This window comes from Conger conger, chromosome 16, assembly GCF_963514075.1.
Source record: "Conger conger chromosome 16, fConCon1.1, whole genome shotgun sequence".
Classification (NCBI taxonomy): Eukaryota; Metazoa; Chordata; class Actinopteri; order Anguilliformes; family Congridae; genus Conger; species Conger conger.
Genome location: NC_083775.1, coordinates 23,203,065 through 23,219,140, shown reverse-complemented (window position 1 = coordinate 23,219,140; position 16,076 = coordinate 23,203,065). Strand labels below are relative to the sequence as shown.

Below are 16,076 nucleotides of genomic sequence, written 5' to 3'. Positions count from 1 at the left end.
GTGAGGGGGGGTGTGGAGGTGTGGAGGCAGGGGGCTACTGTTGGAGGTTTGTGAGGGGGTGTGGAGGGACGGGGGTGCTGTTGGAGGTTTGTGAGGGGGGTGTGGAGGTGTGGAGGCAGGGGGCTGCTGTTGGAGGTTTGTGAGGGGGGTGTGGAGGTGTGGAGGCAGGGGGCTGCTGTTGGAGGTTTGTGAGGGGGGTGTAGTTGGAGGTTTGTAAGGGGGGTGTAGAGGTGTGGAGGGAGGGGGGGGTTCTGTCGTAGGTTTGTGACGTCTGTCTGAAGCCGGGGAGGCAGCATAGCTGCGGTGTGTTAGTCTATGATCAGCCACAGCTGTGTCCAGAAGCCTTCATCAGGCCTGCGTATAAAGGCATATATAAATACACAAAGGCACAGCCAGTGAGAAGACCTTACCCTTGCATTCTTCATGTTATCGTTCGGCTGAAACACACCAAGGCCTTGATTCATTCAACCTCTTGCCTTAACGTTTTCATACAATTACTCTTATTTTGTCGCTTCCCCAATACAATTTGGTGTTTTGGAAATTTGCCTTTTTTGAAGAAAGCAATTCAACTTGGATTTATATTCATTTAAAACGGCAAGTTTAGGAACAGATGTTGTTTGAATCCGGGCCAAAAGTCGTATTTTTTGGGCTTGTACGTGCACTTGTTTCTCTGTTCTTCTCCTTGTCTCGCTTTGATCTACACCCCGAGAACAGGGCACACATCTGCCAGAGGGCCCCTTTACGTTTGTTAAGCGTGTGTTATAACAGCCTCCATCCCGTGAGCACTGCGTGATAGTGGAAAGATGCTTTTAGATGCAAGATGTCTGCTATTCCTGTCAAGCCCTTTCTTCACACCATTTTGTGATTTGGGAATAACAGCACGGCAGCAGAAGGCTTTAGGACAACAAAGCAAAATGAAAGCATGGCCCTTTCCACCTCTGCCGTCTGCCGTCCGATGGAGTGATATTGGGCAGATCAAGACAATAGTAGCCAGCCAATCATTTGTTTTTCTTTCTCTTTTCTTTTTTATTATATTGAATGAATGTTAGGCTGAACTTTACCAGCCTTCATGTCCACTTTTCTAGACATGCCATGAATGTGATATACTTCAGGACTAACAATGCAGGATTGCATTAGTTATTCAGTTTTAAAAATATTAAAAATGTGGATGGCCATTCATGTTAAATATATCAGGACTGTTAAACAATTCTCATAGATTGTGTCCACACTGTTTTTAACAGGTATATTTTTTATGATGAAATAACCATCAGGAGATTTCTATTCGTTGACTTTGACATAAATTGGAAAAACAACATGTTTGTGGAACTAAGCAGGATTTTGCCCAAGGCTGTAGAAACAGTTTGCTTAACCCTCCTATTATCTTCACATTACGCATGCACCCTGTGTGCACAGGGTCAGACTGCCTATGATAAACCCTCTTTATTGAATTTGAAACCTTAAATCAATATTTTTCATGCCACTCGGCAATAAATTGGTGAACAACAGTTCACTTACTTCACAGTCCTCAGAGACTGTTTTTCTACCACAAAACACTCATTATAATTGTTTTTTTTTTTTGCGGCAATAGATGTGTCGAGCTTAACTTTTATTAAGACTGCTGAAAGACTGCTTGATTAAGACTCTGTACCCTGACGGTGTACCACTTATAAAAATAAAAACATAGAAAATTCAATGTATCATTTTTTCTAATGGTAGGGTCACTCCAAGAAAGGTAATCAATTTCATGCTGAAAAGGTTACATGTGTGGGGTTTTACTGCAGTTGAACTCAAGATACGGTCACATTTTGAGGGTACATGTGGTTGAGTTTATAACCCAGGCCTTGCAGGTTAAACACTGCCATGGTGTCTTTGAGGTACTAACGTAAATATCCAACCAGCTGCATGAAGGGATAGTACGTGGAATTGAGTATAAGCGGCCCTCGCCATCTGCTTAGGACATAAATCTCATAACATCTCCTCTGGAGGTGAAACACAAAGGAGTACAACAGATCCCCGCTGCTTTTTTAGCATGGAGTCATCTCACATTCCCCAATTACCTGCGTGCTGAGTTTGTAAGGCGCCTCAGAATAGCATCAAGTGGAGATGATGCAAGTCCTCTCGAAGGAGATGGGAGAGTTGAGGCTTGATTCTGCAGATGGAAAAATAAGCACATTACAGAATGCTGCGGGTGTTTGGATAGCCCAGGGTTTTCATTCCCCGGTAGCTGCGTGGTGAAAGGGCTGATTTTCATCACTTTAGAGACAGGCGTCTAAAGAGGTTTTCAGGAAGCTTTTTGTTTTATCCCTCCTTGCACCTGTTTTATTCAGCCTTGCAAGTGTGAATTAAGGGATTGTTCGGAAACTGGGCATTTTTACCACTGAGGTTTACAGCTTTTGTGGAGTGCATTTGCGCATGGAGAGAATTTTCTGGAGTGCGTTTACTCCTAATGGAGATTCTCGTGCTTTACATTAATCTGTCATTTTTCATTAAAAAAATTATCATTACTCATGCTTATTTCCCGGTTTCTGCCTTAGAAACCTCATCTACGTATAGCATAAAAGCTGCATAATATGTGTTATTATGAAGATGGGTCCTTCAAGTTTATCACACAAAAGCAATGATAATATTTCAAAGCATTAATGGTTTCATGTACACCATTACCTGAATGATAAATGATTCCTCCTTCCCTCCTTTGTAAGCAACTGACAGTGTTTATTTATTGTAGCACTTATTACACCATTGTGTCATGCAATGAGACCTAGTATAGACTGTGACAGGTCACCTAAAGCCAGAGGACATTACTGCAATGTGTGCTGAGGCATACTGTGCAAGGTGGAAGGTGCTACACAAACACAAATAATGCATTCTTTACTGATAATATCATAATAGTATTAATGAACACTTACTGTATTAATGTACTGTTCACATTGCCTTATATAAACAACTCTTTACATTGCTCTGGACATGAGGGTAAATAATGTTTACATTTGAAACTACTGATCTAAAGTCAGCAAGCACTTTATTCGGTAGACCTGTACACCAGCTTGTTTACACAAATATTTAATCATCCAATCATGCGGCAGCAACTAAATGCATAAAAGCTTGCAGACATTGTCAAGAGGTTCAGCTGTTTTTCATACCAAATGGCAGAATGGGGAAGAAATGTGATCTAACTTTGACTGTGGAAGGATTATTGGTGGCAGACTGGGTGGTTTGAGTATCTCAAAACTGCTGATCTCCTGGGATGAATAGGATCCATTGGAAATTCTTCTTCTGTGGTTTCCAGCACATTTGACACAGGGATGCTCTGTTTCCCTCCTCTCATTTGCTCTCATTTTCCTCTCTCCAAACAGGATGTGAAGTCCACATTCTTCCAGTTCGGGGCCTCCATCCAGCAGGAGGCGCTGGCCATGCTGAACATCATGGAGGAGTACGACTGGCACATCTTCTCCATCGTGACCACCAAGTACCCGGGCTACCAGGACTTCATCGCCATCCTGAAGACCACGGTGGACAACAGCTTCGTGGGCTGGGACCTGCAGAACACCGTCACCCTGGACGCGGTGGAAGGGGACATGAACACGCTCATCCAGCTGAAGAAGATCCATTCGCCCGTCATCCTGCTGTACTGCGACAAGGACGAGGCGGCCTTCATCCTGGAGGAGGCGCGCACGCTGGGCCTGACGGGGTTCGGCTACATCTGGATCGTCCCCAGCATGACCACGGGCAACACCGAGGTGACCCCCGACGAGTTCCCCTCGGGGATGATCTCCGTCTCCTACGACGAGTGGGACTACCCCCTGGAGGCCCGGGTGCGGGACGGGCTGGGGATCATCACCAGCGCCGCCGCCGCCATGCTGGAGGAGTTCGGGGACATCCCCGAGGCCAAGACCAGCTGCTACGGCCCGCTGGAGAAAACCAAGCTACCTCCCAGTGCTCTACACAAGTACGTTTACCTCCCAGTACACTACACTGGTTTCATTGCAAATATTTTTTTAAAATGTCACTAAATTGCTTCAGTTCCCAGTAAATGATAATAATGCAGCTTTTTTTCCCGTTCCGTGCTTGGAATGATGTTACTGGCTTGTTTTCAATTGGTATAAATATTCAAACGTGCTTTAAGTTTAATTATCTAATGTTATCTTCATGAGCGCTGAATCCTTAATTAATTTAATATACTATAATCCAATGAGGAAAGCACTGGCAATCAGGTCTTTGCATTTTATTAGCACAGACATGTTGTGGCAACCAGGCCTTTCTCAGCGAGCGTTCCCCATAACGTTCCTCCGTGCTAATGCAGAGATCTGAATGAGAGTGCTGTCCTTGGATTATTCTTTCTATCGGTAACATAACATTTCACAATTCTGCAGTTGCAATGAGACTCAAATTCTGACTCACTTGCAAATATTTTCATGAAATGAATAGAATATCAGGGTCTGCTGGCTACATGGGTCTGCTAATATTTTTAAATGGCAAAATAAAACGGATGCACTAAATGCTTTCATTAAAATGAAAGACGGGTCCTCTAAACAGAGGGCTTGAAGAGCATCATTAGTTGGCCCTGGAGAGCGATGAGATACTTTAGCTAAGCCCTTACTCATCTGAGCGGCAGACAGACAGCAGTGTGGGCTGGGGAAGTTGATTTGCTTGTTAAAATCCTGGTGCGGACACTGCCGTCGTCCCCTTGAGCTGCGCTGCTGATTGCTCCAGCAACCATCCAGCCCAATCAGTCTGCCGCTGAGCGCAGAATGCAGGGTATGTGCTTTGTTACGGACAAGGGCATCTCGTATTGTGTCTGACAATGGATCCGATTGTCAACACAAGCCGGGCTCCGATGAAAAGCTCGCGTCCTGCAGGCTGGAAGCGCTGTCATTTCCCAGAATGCACAGGGCTGTCTCATACAAGGCTGCACGAAGACATAACCCTCAAGATTAAGAAAACAACCCTGAGCAATTTCCCCAAACCGTGGCTTGGTCAGACAGGATGCTGGTGCAAGTGCCATGTGCTGAGCTCTCGGGAGCAAAATGGCCGCTGCGTGTCATCCAGAGGATGATGGTTGGGGGTGAGCTTCCTCTTCCAATGCAAAGCAATCTGAGCCTAATATAATGTAATGTGATTCATTGTAATTAGGAGAGCTGTGGCAAACTCTCAGAGTGGATTGTGTAAGGCCAGGTTGGGGGAGGCGGGGAGGGGGGGGTTCTCCAGTCACTCCGAGGTCCTACGGGACAGAGCACAGAGGGCAGCCACACTAACAAGCTCTCCCCCTCTTCACCGGGCCTGGCCTGGCCTGAGAGCAGTGGGCAGCCACTCCAAATGAGCTTCTGCACACCGGAGGAGGTCTTTATCAGAACACAGGCCCTTACTGCCCTCCTCTCCACTTTCCACTGTTTCCTCATTCATCTCGGCCTGCGAGGCTGCGTTAGGGGTGGACCGCCAGCATCTGCCTGCCTTCCTGTCCGTCAACCTGTCGCAGTTCAGCCAGCTTGGTACAGGGAGAGGAGGCACCGTGAGTGAGATCCTACTGGAAGCTGTCAGACCCGCCGTTGGTCGCGGTGTTTGCCAGCTGTTCTCGGCTGGCAGTATTTATACGATGACGCGTCGATCCATTCATGGATTACTAGAGACGGGCTTCTCTCCAACGGATTAGATTCAGAAGCCAGTCGTGACTAAACAAACCAAAAAAAAAACTTGCGGTGACCAGAGGTAGCTTGTTTGCTTTGTTCCCCTTTCCGGGGGCTGGTTTTGTTCGGTAGCAGAGCGGAAGATAAAACGCCTGGGAGATGCTGGCGCCAACAGGGCCTGTGTGTCATCTGAGAAATGAACCTCCAGGGTCTCAGATCCTGGAGGATGACTCAACAGGAAAGAGCGATGGCTACAGGAGCATGCATTTCCTTTTTTAATGCGCTCTGCATAAAATGCATGAATAATATGACTGCATGTGTGTGTGTACTCATGTGTGTCTTGTTGAGTGTGCACGTGTGTGCGTGTTTGTTGGCTGCGCTTGAGTGTGTGTGTGTGTGTGTGTGTGTGTGTGTGTGTGCGTGCACAAGCCATATGTGCTTGACGGTTCAGTCGATCCATAAAATAAACAAAATGCACAAAACCAGACCATTCTGATTCATGTCACAGAGACCTTTTAGCTCATTTGTGGCCTGGTGCTTAAAGCACTTCCCAGTGCACTTGAATACCAGGGCGTGAAATCTACTCCACCTTATTCAGGTCGAGAGTGCACTGGACCATGTGCTAATCGGCATTTCTCTTCAGGCTTGCACATCTTATGTGCACAGCAGGATATTACCCGCTGCGCAATACCGAAAGGTGCAGGGAACCGCCATCAAAATGGACACCCTTTCTCTTTTCCCAGCATGCCTTTCAGCGCCCCTGCTTCACTCTATCCACACGGCTGCTGTGTGAAGGGCCCCGATTCAGGGACACAGTGCTCACTCAGCAGGGGACCCGTCAGCACAGTCATTTTCAATGAGCCTCAGCGAGGAGAAAACACAGAGCGCACTGTCGCTATGCGCTCCCGTTACCCCGCTGCACAGCCAGCTCCTCGCTACGAAACAAAGAAACGGTATATATAGCGGTATTATGACTCACCTTGAATATTATTTCAGCCATAAAGCACTTGCACCGGGACACAGTGAGGTTGTGCGGCTTTTAAATCAGCGTCTCAATTTGTTTTTCTTTTTCCATTGCGCTTGGAAGGGGGATACTCTGGCTCTGAGGTCTTAACTCAAACGGCCTCACAAATAAGTGTGCGTGGAGGAAAAAAAGAGCCACCCGACTGGCCCGAGCTACATTTCACTCTCTGGGTAAAATGGAGTGCCGGAGCTCTGTAAGATATACGCCGTCTACAGAGCAAAAACTTGGGAGTTATGACAGATTTATCGCTCTCATCTTGGGCGCAGCGGGGGGAAAAAAGTGGACCCTAACAAAATCCTGCCTCCATAAATCAGCGATGCATGTTGAAATTACCTGTCAACAGCCCGGAGTCGAACCCGGGCCCTCCTCCCCGAGCTCTGACTGCCAAGGCGTGTTTGGGCTGTGTGGGATGACAAACTTTACACAGCTCCACCGAAACCTCAAAGGATGCGGCGTCATTTAATGCTGCCTGTCAAATCACACTATCCGGCAATTTATGCTACCAAACAGCACTTACTCACATGCTGCAGCAGCGGCTCTTGTCAGTGAGAGTTGTTCCCATCTTCCAACACAGTGCTGGCATTTGTCTTGTAGTACACTGTTATATTCAGCATTACAGTAGATTAAACACTGATACTGGATGAGAACACACTGATTAAACATATACGCTGCTGCAGAATTAAACATTTGAGGAGGCACCAAAAAACAAATATTACTGTGCCCTCAACAAGTTGGTTGATGTAAATACATTGAATTAATTCTGTGAGGCGATTATTTGCTGTTAAATGTAATGAGAAAAAAGGTGTGAGTGGGAAGAGACAAACACACCAAGATGCAAGACAGTAAAGGCCTGGGGCTGCACTACCAAGCAGGACTACTGAGCTACTGGAGAACTGCTGAGTGAAAGCAGGAACATCTCTTTCACAGGCCCCTGGAGATCAGTACAGCAGGTCACACAGCAGTCACAGGCCAATCAAAGGCCAGTCACATGCACGTCACAGGCCAATCACAGGCCAGTCACACGCACATCACACCAGTCACAGGCCAGTCACACGCACGTCACACCAGTCACAGGCCAGTCACACGCACGTCACACCAGTCACAGGCCAGTCACACGCACGTCACACCAGTCACAGGCCAGTCACACGCACGTCACACCAGTCACACGCCAGTCACACGCCAGTCAAACAGGACTGACGCCTCTGCCTGTAGAGCCCACAACAGGCTGGCTGGCCCAGACCACCCCACTTTGAAAAAACAAAACACTGCCTAAGAGCGGCTTGTCCGCTGCAAAATTGGGAGAGGCGTGTCATATGGTCCTCGTCACCACCGGTTATGGACACAGTGAGACATGCTCAGGCGAGTGGCCGGGGGTGAGGAACATTTTGGATGTTTTTTTTGGCTAACAGTGCTGCTGTGTCTGTGCTAGACGGCGGGCAGGGGGACCCTGGCCACTGCCTGAACCGCCGTGTTTTTTAAGCCAAAACAAAAGTGATTCATGTTAATGAAACTGTGTAACCCCCAAAGGGGCTGCCCCAGTAATAAGATTCTGAATGTTAGGACATACCCACACATTCATGCAGCCGCGTATGATAAACCACAGATGCTGACTGAAGGCGACTTGAAGTTATGAATGAATTAATATATTTTTTAAAGATTATTATAATACATAATTTAATTCCCTGGTCTTTGTGTGGCCTTCTAATATCAAGAGAGGAACATAACAAGAAAAAAGCCTTTTTATTTCAGCAGTGGGAGTACAATTAGTTGTTTTATTTAAACCAAACGTTTTCTTCCCCATTCCTCCCTCACCCCACACATTGGCGTGTGCACTCCTCCCATGCACCTGACTGTGATGCAGTAACCAATTTACATACTACTTCCCACAATACTACAGGAGTGACCTAGCACTGACCCAAGGCTAAAAGGAGAGTTTCACTGCTGTGGACTCCTGCTCATATTGGGCCATGGAATACTGTAGTCTACAGTACTATATCTGCAAATATCTACAACTTTCTGGTCCTCTGACCTCCCTCGGTTTCCAGTCTCTATGGTAAAAGTACATTGAGTGCTAAGGCAAAAAAAAGCCTGTCACACGTAGGGCCAGCCTACGAGAGCGCACAGATATTGCGGCTGAATTCACGGAAGGTACTGTGTAGGTGGAAACAATCTCCCGCGCCTCTCCTGGGAGACATTTCTGAACCCGTTGACGTTTCTAATCTGTGCTGGCAGGAGGTTCTTACTACCTTCGCTAGGCTGAGATGCTGTGACACGCTCACCTGCTGGGCTTTAATTAGCCACTTCAAACAGGAAGTCAATAGTAGAAAACATGGCGCCGCCCACTGAAGCCGGCAGTTAAAATAGTTAATAGGGCCCGGCCTGTGTTATTAAAGTGATTTTACTGCCTGTGCCATGAGGGTTATGATATGAAGCTCTTTTGTCAGACATGTAAAGCAAGTGCACAAAGGCAGGGAGATGAGCTCATGTTCGCCCACTAAAATGAGACAAAAGACCCAAACAACTGAAGCTGTGACTAATCAGCGACTGGCCATATGCTGCTTTTTAAAGCCCTCTACTGTTATGAAAGTGTTCCGAACATATTTTTTTTTAAAACCTAAGAGAAAAGGTGCTACAATTAAATAAAAGTAAACATCCCTGCTAAAAAAATTACGTCGAATTGATCTTGAGTTGTCTCTTGGTATAATAAGCATGGTATCATTTTACTAGACCCTTTTTTGAAGGCCCCTCGATGCTGTTGGGTTAAGGGTCATGTTGGTGGGAAGCTCAGCCATTCTGAACTGTATAGCTTGAAGTGGTTCAACCCCCCCATCACCGCTCCATAACACCCCTGCCTCCATTGTACTTGGGCAAAGCTGGGCCTTACAAGCCTTCATATTTTATATTTTCTTAGCAGCTGTGACTTGCATATCTTACATATTATTTTGCATAATATCCATCTGTGGACATTTTGCCACAGCAGACCTGGGTACTTTGCTCAGGGGAATGACAGAAGCCACTTTTACAGTTATACAGTCTTCACCACCCATCCCCCTTTTGACATTTACCACCAATTCTTCTTTTTACAGTTACACCAATTCCTCTTTTTACACTTATACAGTCTTTACCACCAATTCCTCTTTTTACACTTATACATTCTTTACCACCAATTCCTCTTTTGACAGTTATACATTCTTTATCACCAATTCCTCTTTTGACAACGTATATGTCAGTCATACTGGGGGTGGCAACCCAGCTCAGTTTCATCCACAGTCCAGTCAGGTTAGCAGAGGAAAAGGGTGATCAAAATTGTATAATATTAAACATAATGTCATTACAACTAAACATAAATATATAGCATATTAAGGCAAATCTGGGGTGGACAAATTGGTTGTCCGGGCACCCGAGACAACCAGATTTTAGTTTCAGGCAACCAAACCTCAGCAACGCAAAGCCCAACGGACAACCAGATAATAATGCCTTTTCTTTTTTTCTCTAAACCGCAGCTAATTGGTTGGAAATGAATAACGTTTGTCAAAAGGACAATGTACTATTTGTTTGGTGAATTTTAATTGGCTCTCCGTTCGGCATGTGGGAGCTTTTAATCATCTCCCCACTCTTTCATTCTCCATCCTTTATTTCTTTCACACGCCATCAACAAAGTCGAAAACCAAAATTATTCAGTTTAGAAAGGTAACACAGATGAGCCGTAACAAAACTTTGTAAAATGTGTCGACTAAAATCTCTTGTAATATTAGAAATACATTTCTGTAAAGTAATCTGGCTGCACGGCCTATGACATTTGTAAGTTTGAAAATTATGGATTGTTCTTAATACAAATGTGACTTTGACTCATCTGCTATGTTGGAGAACAAGCTACCCATAGAACTAAATTGTCAAAATGTCATTTTTTAAAATCGCAGGAGAACGACAAATCATAAAAATACAAGTATAACACAGTCATCATCGAGATGACAAATCTGCTATCTGCCTTTAAGTAAACCATAAACCTCTCCAAATTAACATTAACATCACTTAACGGTCACCAACATAAATAAAAATATTTAGTACATGTTGCGGTATCCATTTAAATGCACAGCCCAAATAAAGGGAAGGTTTCACCAAAACCAATCACCAATCACAGCACAAAGTAAACACATCGAGTGAGAGTGTTGAGAAAGATGGAATATAGAAAGTTAATTGTTGAGGTGGAAAAGCACTACGATTTCCAGCATACCTTAGAAAATAACGGCTTGGGGTGAAGTTGCTCCCTGTTGCAGCAGATATTGCACAATTGCCCAATCAGGCAAATTATCTTGCCTGATTGGCTCAAGCATTAACATAACAACTGTTTTTTGTCTTGAAAAAAATCTCTTTGCTCAAGATCAGATCAACCCAAGCATATTTTCGTACTATTACAATTCTGGGCAACCAAAGACAGCATCAGGACAACCAGATTTAGGAGCTTGGTTGCCTAGAGGACAACCGCATGTATGTATAATTTGTCCTCCCCTGATATAGTTGACACATGATAATTATTCTTATAGCGGTAAGTGGTAAGAATATTTTTTTATGGGCCAAATGTATGCAACACAGCTGCAATATATTTTCTCTGCTTACAGTTTTATGTATAGCTGTTTTTGTTTGGATGCTTTAATTGCATTACATATTAATGCACTGTATTGTTCGGATGTATTGTTTTTATGTAGTCTGGAGCCTGTAACGGGACTGAGTGCAGTCAGCGAATCTAGACCAGCTGCAGCAGTATGCAGTAAAATGAGAGTTGGGAACGGTCATGTCAAAGCTGGGATGTCCCATATTGCAGCTAAAAATGGCGTATGCCCTGTATTTTGAGACGTTGGTGCTTCGTTCGTTGGACTTCAAGAGTTTGGGTTATCCTGAATTTGGCGAATGCGCAAAATGTTCTCTGAACAATTATCTGAATCATTTGCTGACTAACAAACATAAAATAATACTGAAATAAAAACATTACACATAACATGCCCACCCATCCCCCTGAGTTCATAGTTTAATTTGACCAGCAACAGTATAGCATCTGGCCATCCTAACATGCATCACTGGGATGTGTCTTATATTTTCGCAAGGTAATAGAGGCAGTTATAGGGGAGCAGGACATCAGTAAACCGGGTCATGCTATTTAATTTGCGAAGGAAAGGGTAGATAATCTCTTGTCGATTGTCAGCAGGCCAACTATCCGACATTCCACCCTGACGCTTTTGCTCTATATATTTGTATAAACTGTCCGCTGTGCGACACTGCAGTGCGTAATTATGTAGGATGAAAAGTGTGGAGAAGGAGGTTTGAAACGTATGGAAACAGGCTGCAGAACTGGCACCTAATTACAGACACTGATTAACTTCCCCCTCTGCTGTGGCAACACTGTTTAAAGACTGTTTAAAGTTTGCCTTCCATAATATCTGTTAGAACATAGACCTTACTGTAGCTTGATTCATGTCAGTGCCCTGTTTATGAGAGTAGAATAATTGTGCAAAAACATGCTTTTGGTAGCTTTGCTCTTGATTGAATGCTGATAATTGTGAGAGGATATCTGCTCGGGGAGTGAAACGCATGGACAATAAAACCTTTATGGGAATCGGTAATGAGTTTTCTGATACCTTGATGCCCGTGTCGTTTTAGACGCGTCCCATATGGCGGTGCAAAATTAAAGGAGCAAACCTAGCCAATTAAGATGAAAGCCAAACAAGTGTTTTCAGCTCCCATGTTGCGAAACGTGTCGGAGTGATTCACCCGTATCCGTCACTGTCGAGCCCTGGGTGCCTGTCCGCGGTTATTAAACCAGACAGGAGACGCCGCACGCCGTCTGCATATTGGTTCAGAGATTTAGGGACTTGCTTCATCCTCAGCCTTCAAAAAAAAGAAAAATTTACAGGCATCTACATTAATCACCATTTTAACAACAGGGCCATCGTGTGGAGAGCGGGGAGGGGGGGGGGGAGCGCCTTGTTAAAATCTAATTTGCTTCTTTGAGGGGGTGTAATGGGGAGGAGAAGTCAGAGGACGTTTGACTGCGGTGCCTGCCGTCATAACTCATACAGCCTTCCCCTTTCAAAGCGCTCTTATTTTCTCCACAGACGTACACTGGGGCGTAGCTGCACTGGGGGACAGGGGGGGTAGTTGACTGCAGCAGTTCATTCATACCGCAGCTGATTTGGGTCACGCCAATGACCTAAAATATGTGACAAAAAAAGGGAAATAATTCTCCCTGCCAAAAAACGGTGCCCAAGCATCCAATTTCTCAGAGTCAGGCTGTCTGTTTGGAAAACGACCAGGACTGTATGCGAAAAAATGTCATTTCGGGTGAGATACCTTTTCTTAAAGGGATTTGAGTGTCGATGCAAATCCCCCCCCCCCCCCACCTTCCCCATTTCCTTTTTTTCAGTTGTTTTTTGAAATTCCAAATGCATCAGCAAAACTAAGCGCAACTGCAGGAGAAGAGAGTGAAAAGACCTTTTCAATCACAGACAATTTTCAGAGGAAAACCTTATCACGCCACAAAGCTAGGTCAGATCTGCTCGCACAGGAAATATACCGGGCATGGCTGCCGTGAAGCCACTCTGCAGAACCGTCCTTTTGCAGGGTCCAGAGTTTTCACCCATTATTTTTTAAGAAAACTTTGATAAATAATTTGTCATCTGTGTGAGGCAAACAGAGATATAAGGTGTATATATCTTGGAGGACGTTACGTGTGACGGATAGTGCAGCCGTTCTGGGCATCCCGGCGATCCTACCCCATTACGCAGAAAGCGGATTAGGAAAGGTATGAAATTTGATCTGGCCTGATTTACTGAGGGGGTTTTCAGCGAGGTCGTTTATCTGCGTAGGGGATCGATGGTGCTCTCGTCTCTGCCCGGCTGCAGTTTGGCGGGAGCGTCCCGTTCCTTCGAGGGTAGGAGGTGCTCAATGCCACCCTCCTTTACTGCCTGTGGCTGGGGGCCGGCCTCACTACCGGGCCAGGGGACTGGAGCCTGAATGAAATGTCAGCTCCGGTGGAGAATAAAGGGCTGGAGCGGCCCGGCAGACACACAGCTCAGGCTGTAAAAGAGAGAAGAGAAAAGGAGGAATAAAGCCGCGTTTAAACATCCAGGTCAGGCGGTACCTCTGCTGAGCGAGGCACATCGGGTGGACGCAGCCATGGGCAGTGCAGGGGACGGCTGCTTGGCAGGCCCTACTCAAGGCCTCCTCCACCAAAACCTGGGCCAAACGTCCCCACGTGGCGGGCCGCCACCAGCGTGCCACCGTGAGGACAATGACGCCATCTCCCTCCTGCAGCACTGCGTGCCCGTGGCTGCGCCAGGGCAGCTCACCCGCTGCAGAGATGTGCTGTTTAATGGGGAAGAAGCGGGAGAGGAGAGGTACAGTACTCAGCTGCCCGGGGGGAAGGAGCTGTGCTCTAATGGCGCTGCGGCTCTGCCTATGTCACAGTCTGTTAAGCCCGGAGGACGGGGGGCGGGGGGCGGGGGGCGGGGGGGCAGGAGGGGGACGACGGCTGAAAAAGGAAATAAGGAGGGCCATTTGTGAATGGGGAGTCGGCTGTGGGAGGAAGATAGCACCTTTTATCGATTCTCTCCCCTCTCCCCCAGGTGGATGTAATTGGACTCGACGACATATATCCTCTCTCTTACGCCGGCCTTTCATGCTGTCTCTGAAGAGGGGTGGCTGGGAGGTGGGGAGTGGGGGGGGAGGGGGGATCGATTACTGGAGTCATCCAGCGCTTCGCCGTCCAGCAATCCGGCTGGACCTGTGGTGTACACTCGTCAGCCGCTCACAGTGAAAGGAAAAATAAATGAAATGAAAACGTGACGTGTGTGTGTGTGTGTGTGTGTGTCTTTAGACCAAGGTGAAAAATGTATTTGAAATACTTTAACTCTCCAGATGCAGCTATTCCTGCAGAACCCTGAGGATTACAAAATTCCTGACAGCACGTAATCATAATATGATATGACGTCATTTTGTGAACATCAGTGAAAACAAACGCTTCCTTTACAAACGTCAGTAATTAGCAGGTTTTTATTAGCACTGAAAGGCCTGGTTTGAGCCGTGGGTTTAGCAGCTCGTGTTAGACGGTGTCGTGCACTGGGGCTCTGAAAGGCGCTGATGTCACAGGACCCCGGCCGTCGTCTGTGATAAAGGAAGCGCGCGGCTTAGCCGGGTGATTAATGTCCCGGGCTAAAGGCCCGCTGGCCGCCGCTCTGCCTCATCCTCTCTCTCTCTCTCTCTCTCTCTCTCTCTCTCTCTTTCAGGTACATGATGAATGTGACCTGGGAAGGCAGGGACCTGTCTTTCACCGAGGACGGGTACCAGGCCAACCCCAAACTGGCGGTCATCGTGCTCAACAAGGAACGCGAGTGGGAGAAGGTGAGGCTCGAGGCACTCGAGACTGCTCCTGACTGCGCCATGGCGTCTGAACCCTGAGCGACTGTGTGGTTGCCTCCCCCGGCAGAGGGGAGCACTAGAACGTTGGCGATGTCGTCGTGTCTCTGTGTGTGGTACGATAGCTGAAGGAGGAACACTCCCTTTGCCTGAAGCCGCAGTGTTTCTGTCGCGCGTGTTCGTTTTCGGACCTCACCGGCACGGTTAGCCGAGGGGGGCGGCGAGTCGTCGTCATGACAACAGAGCTGTCCGACTGGCGAATGGGGCCCCCGTGTATGAGCAGCGTCACCGAGATATGTTTAATTTCACTTCCATTCAGTTCAGCCATTACTCAGGCAATGCCGGGCCCGGGTTTGCCCTTTGTTTTAATTACACCAGGGAAAGTAGCGAAATCATTTTGACTTCGATAATTGCCCGGAAATTTTGTCTGGAGAGCTAATAAGACACTACGTACGCAAGTCCAGCTCATTAGAATCTCCTCAAAAAGAGAAGGAGAAAACCCTCACTTGCAGAAAATACATTAAATAATATGAACTCTATGTGTGAGAATAGCGGTTCACAAGTGGCCGCGCTCTCCGTTTTCAGTGGCTTGACATTTCCTACGGCGGGCGGGGGGGAAGCGGTTCGATGAACATGGAGCTTGAAGAACAATTATAACTGCAAAACAATGGAAAATTGATCCTTCGGGGGAGGACGCGGAGTTAGGGGGTGCGGGCTGTGGGGGCTCGCTACACGTCCTGATCGATGGCGCTGAGAAACTAATTGGCGGGATGTGATTCTGAAACTGACACGGACGCTCACAAGCGCCGGAGCGGGCGAACGTGCTTGCAGGCCTCTCCTCACTCTCAGTTCCGGAGGAGGAAAACGGCAAAAAGGGACCTTACTTTAAACAAACTTACATCAGGTCCCCGCATATGACCCCCGGTGAATCAACCGATCAATGCTTCTCACGACTCAATAAAATGTATATAGCTCCTGTGGCATAAAACCCCAAACAATAGCTATCAAAGCTATTAATAGGC

At 46.6% G+C, this 16,076-nt stretch overlaps 1 protein-coding gene across 1 annotated transcript in view; it reads left to right on the top strand.

The window, feature by feature from the left end:
• Positions 1–16,076, top strand: part of grin2aa (glutamate receptor, ionotropic, N-methyl D-aspartate 2A, a) — a 136,049-nt gene that overhangs the window by 70,845 nt on the left and 49,128 nt on the right. Inside the window, exons 3-4 of the mRNA XM_061223313.1 lie at positions 3,354–3,946; positions 14,925–15,039. Coding sequence (XP_061079297.1) covers positions 3,354–3,946; positions 14,925–15,039 — 708 coding nt within the window. The remainder of the gene's footprint in view (positions 1–3,353; positions 3,947–14,924; positions 15,040–16,076) is intronic.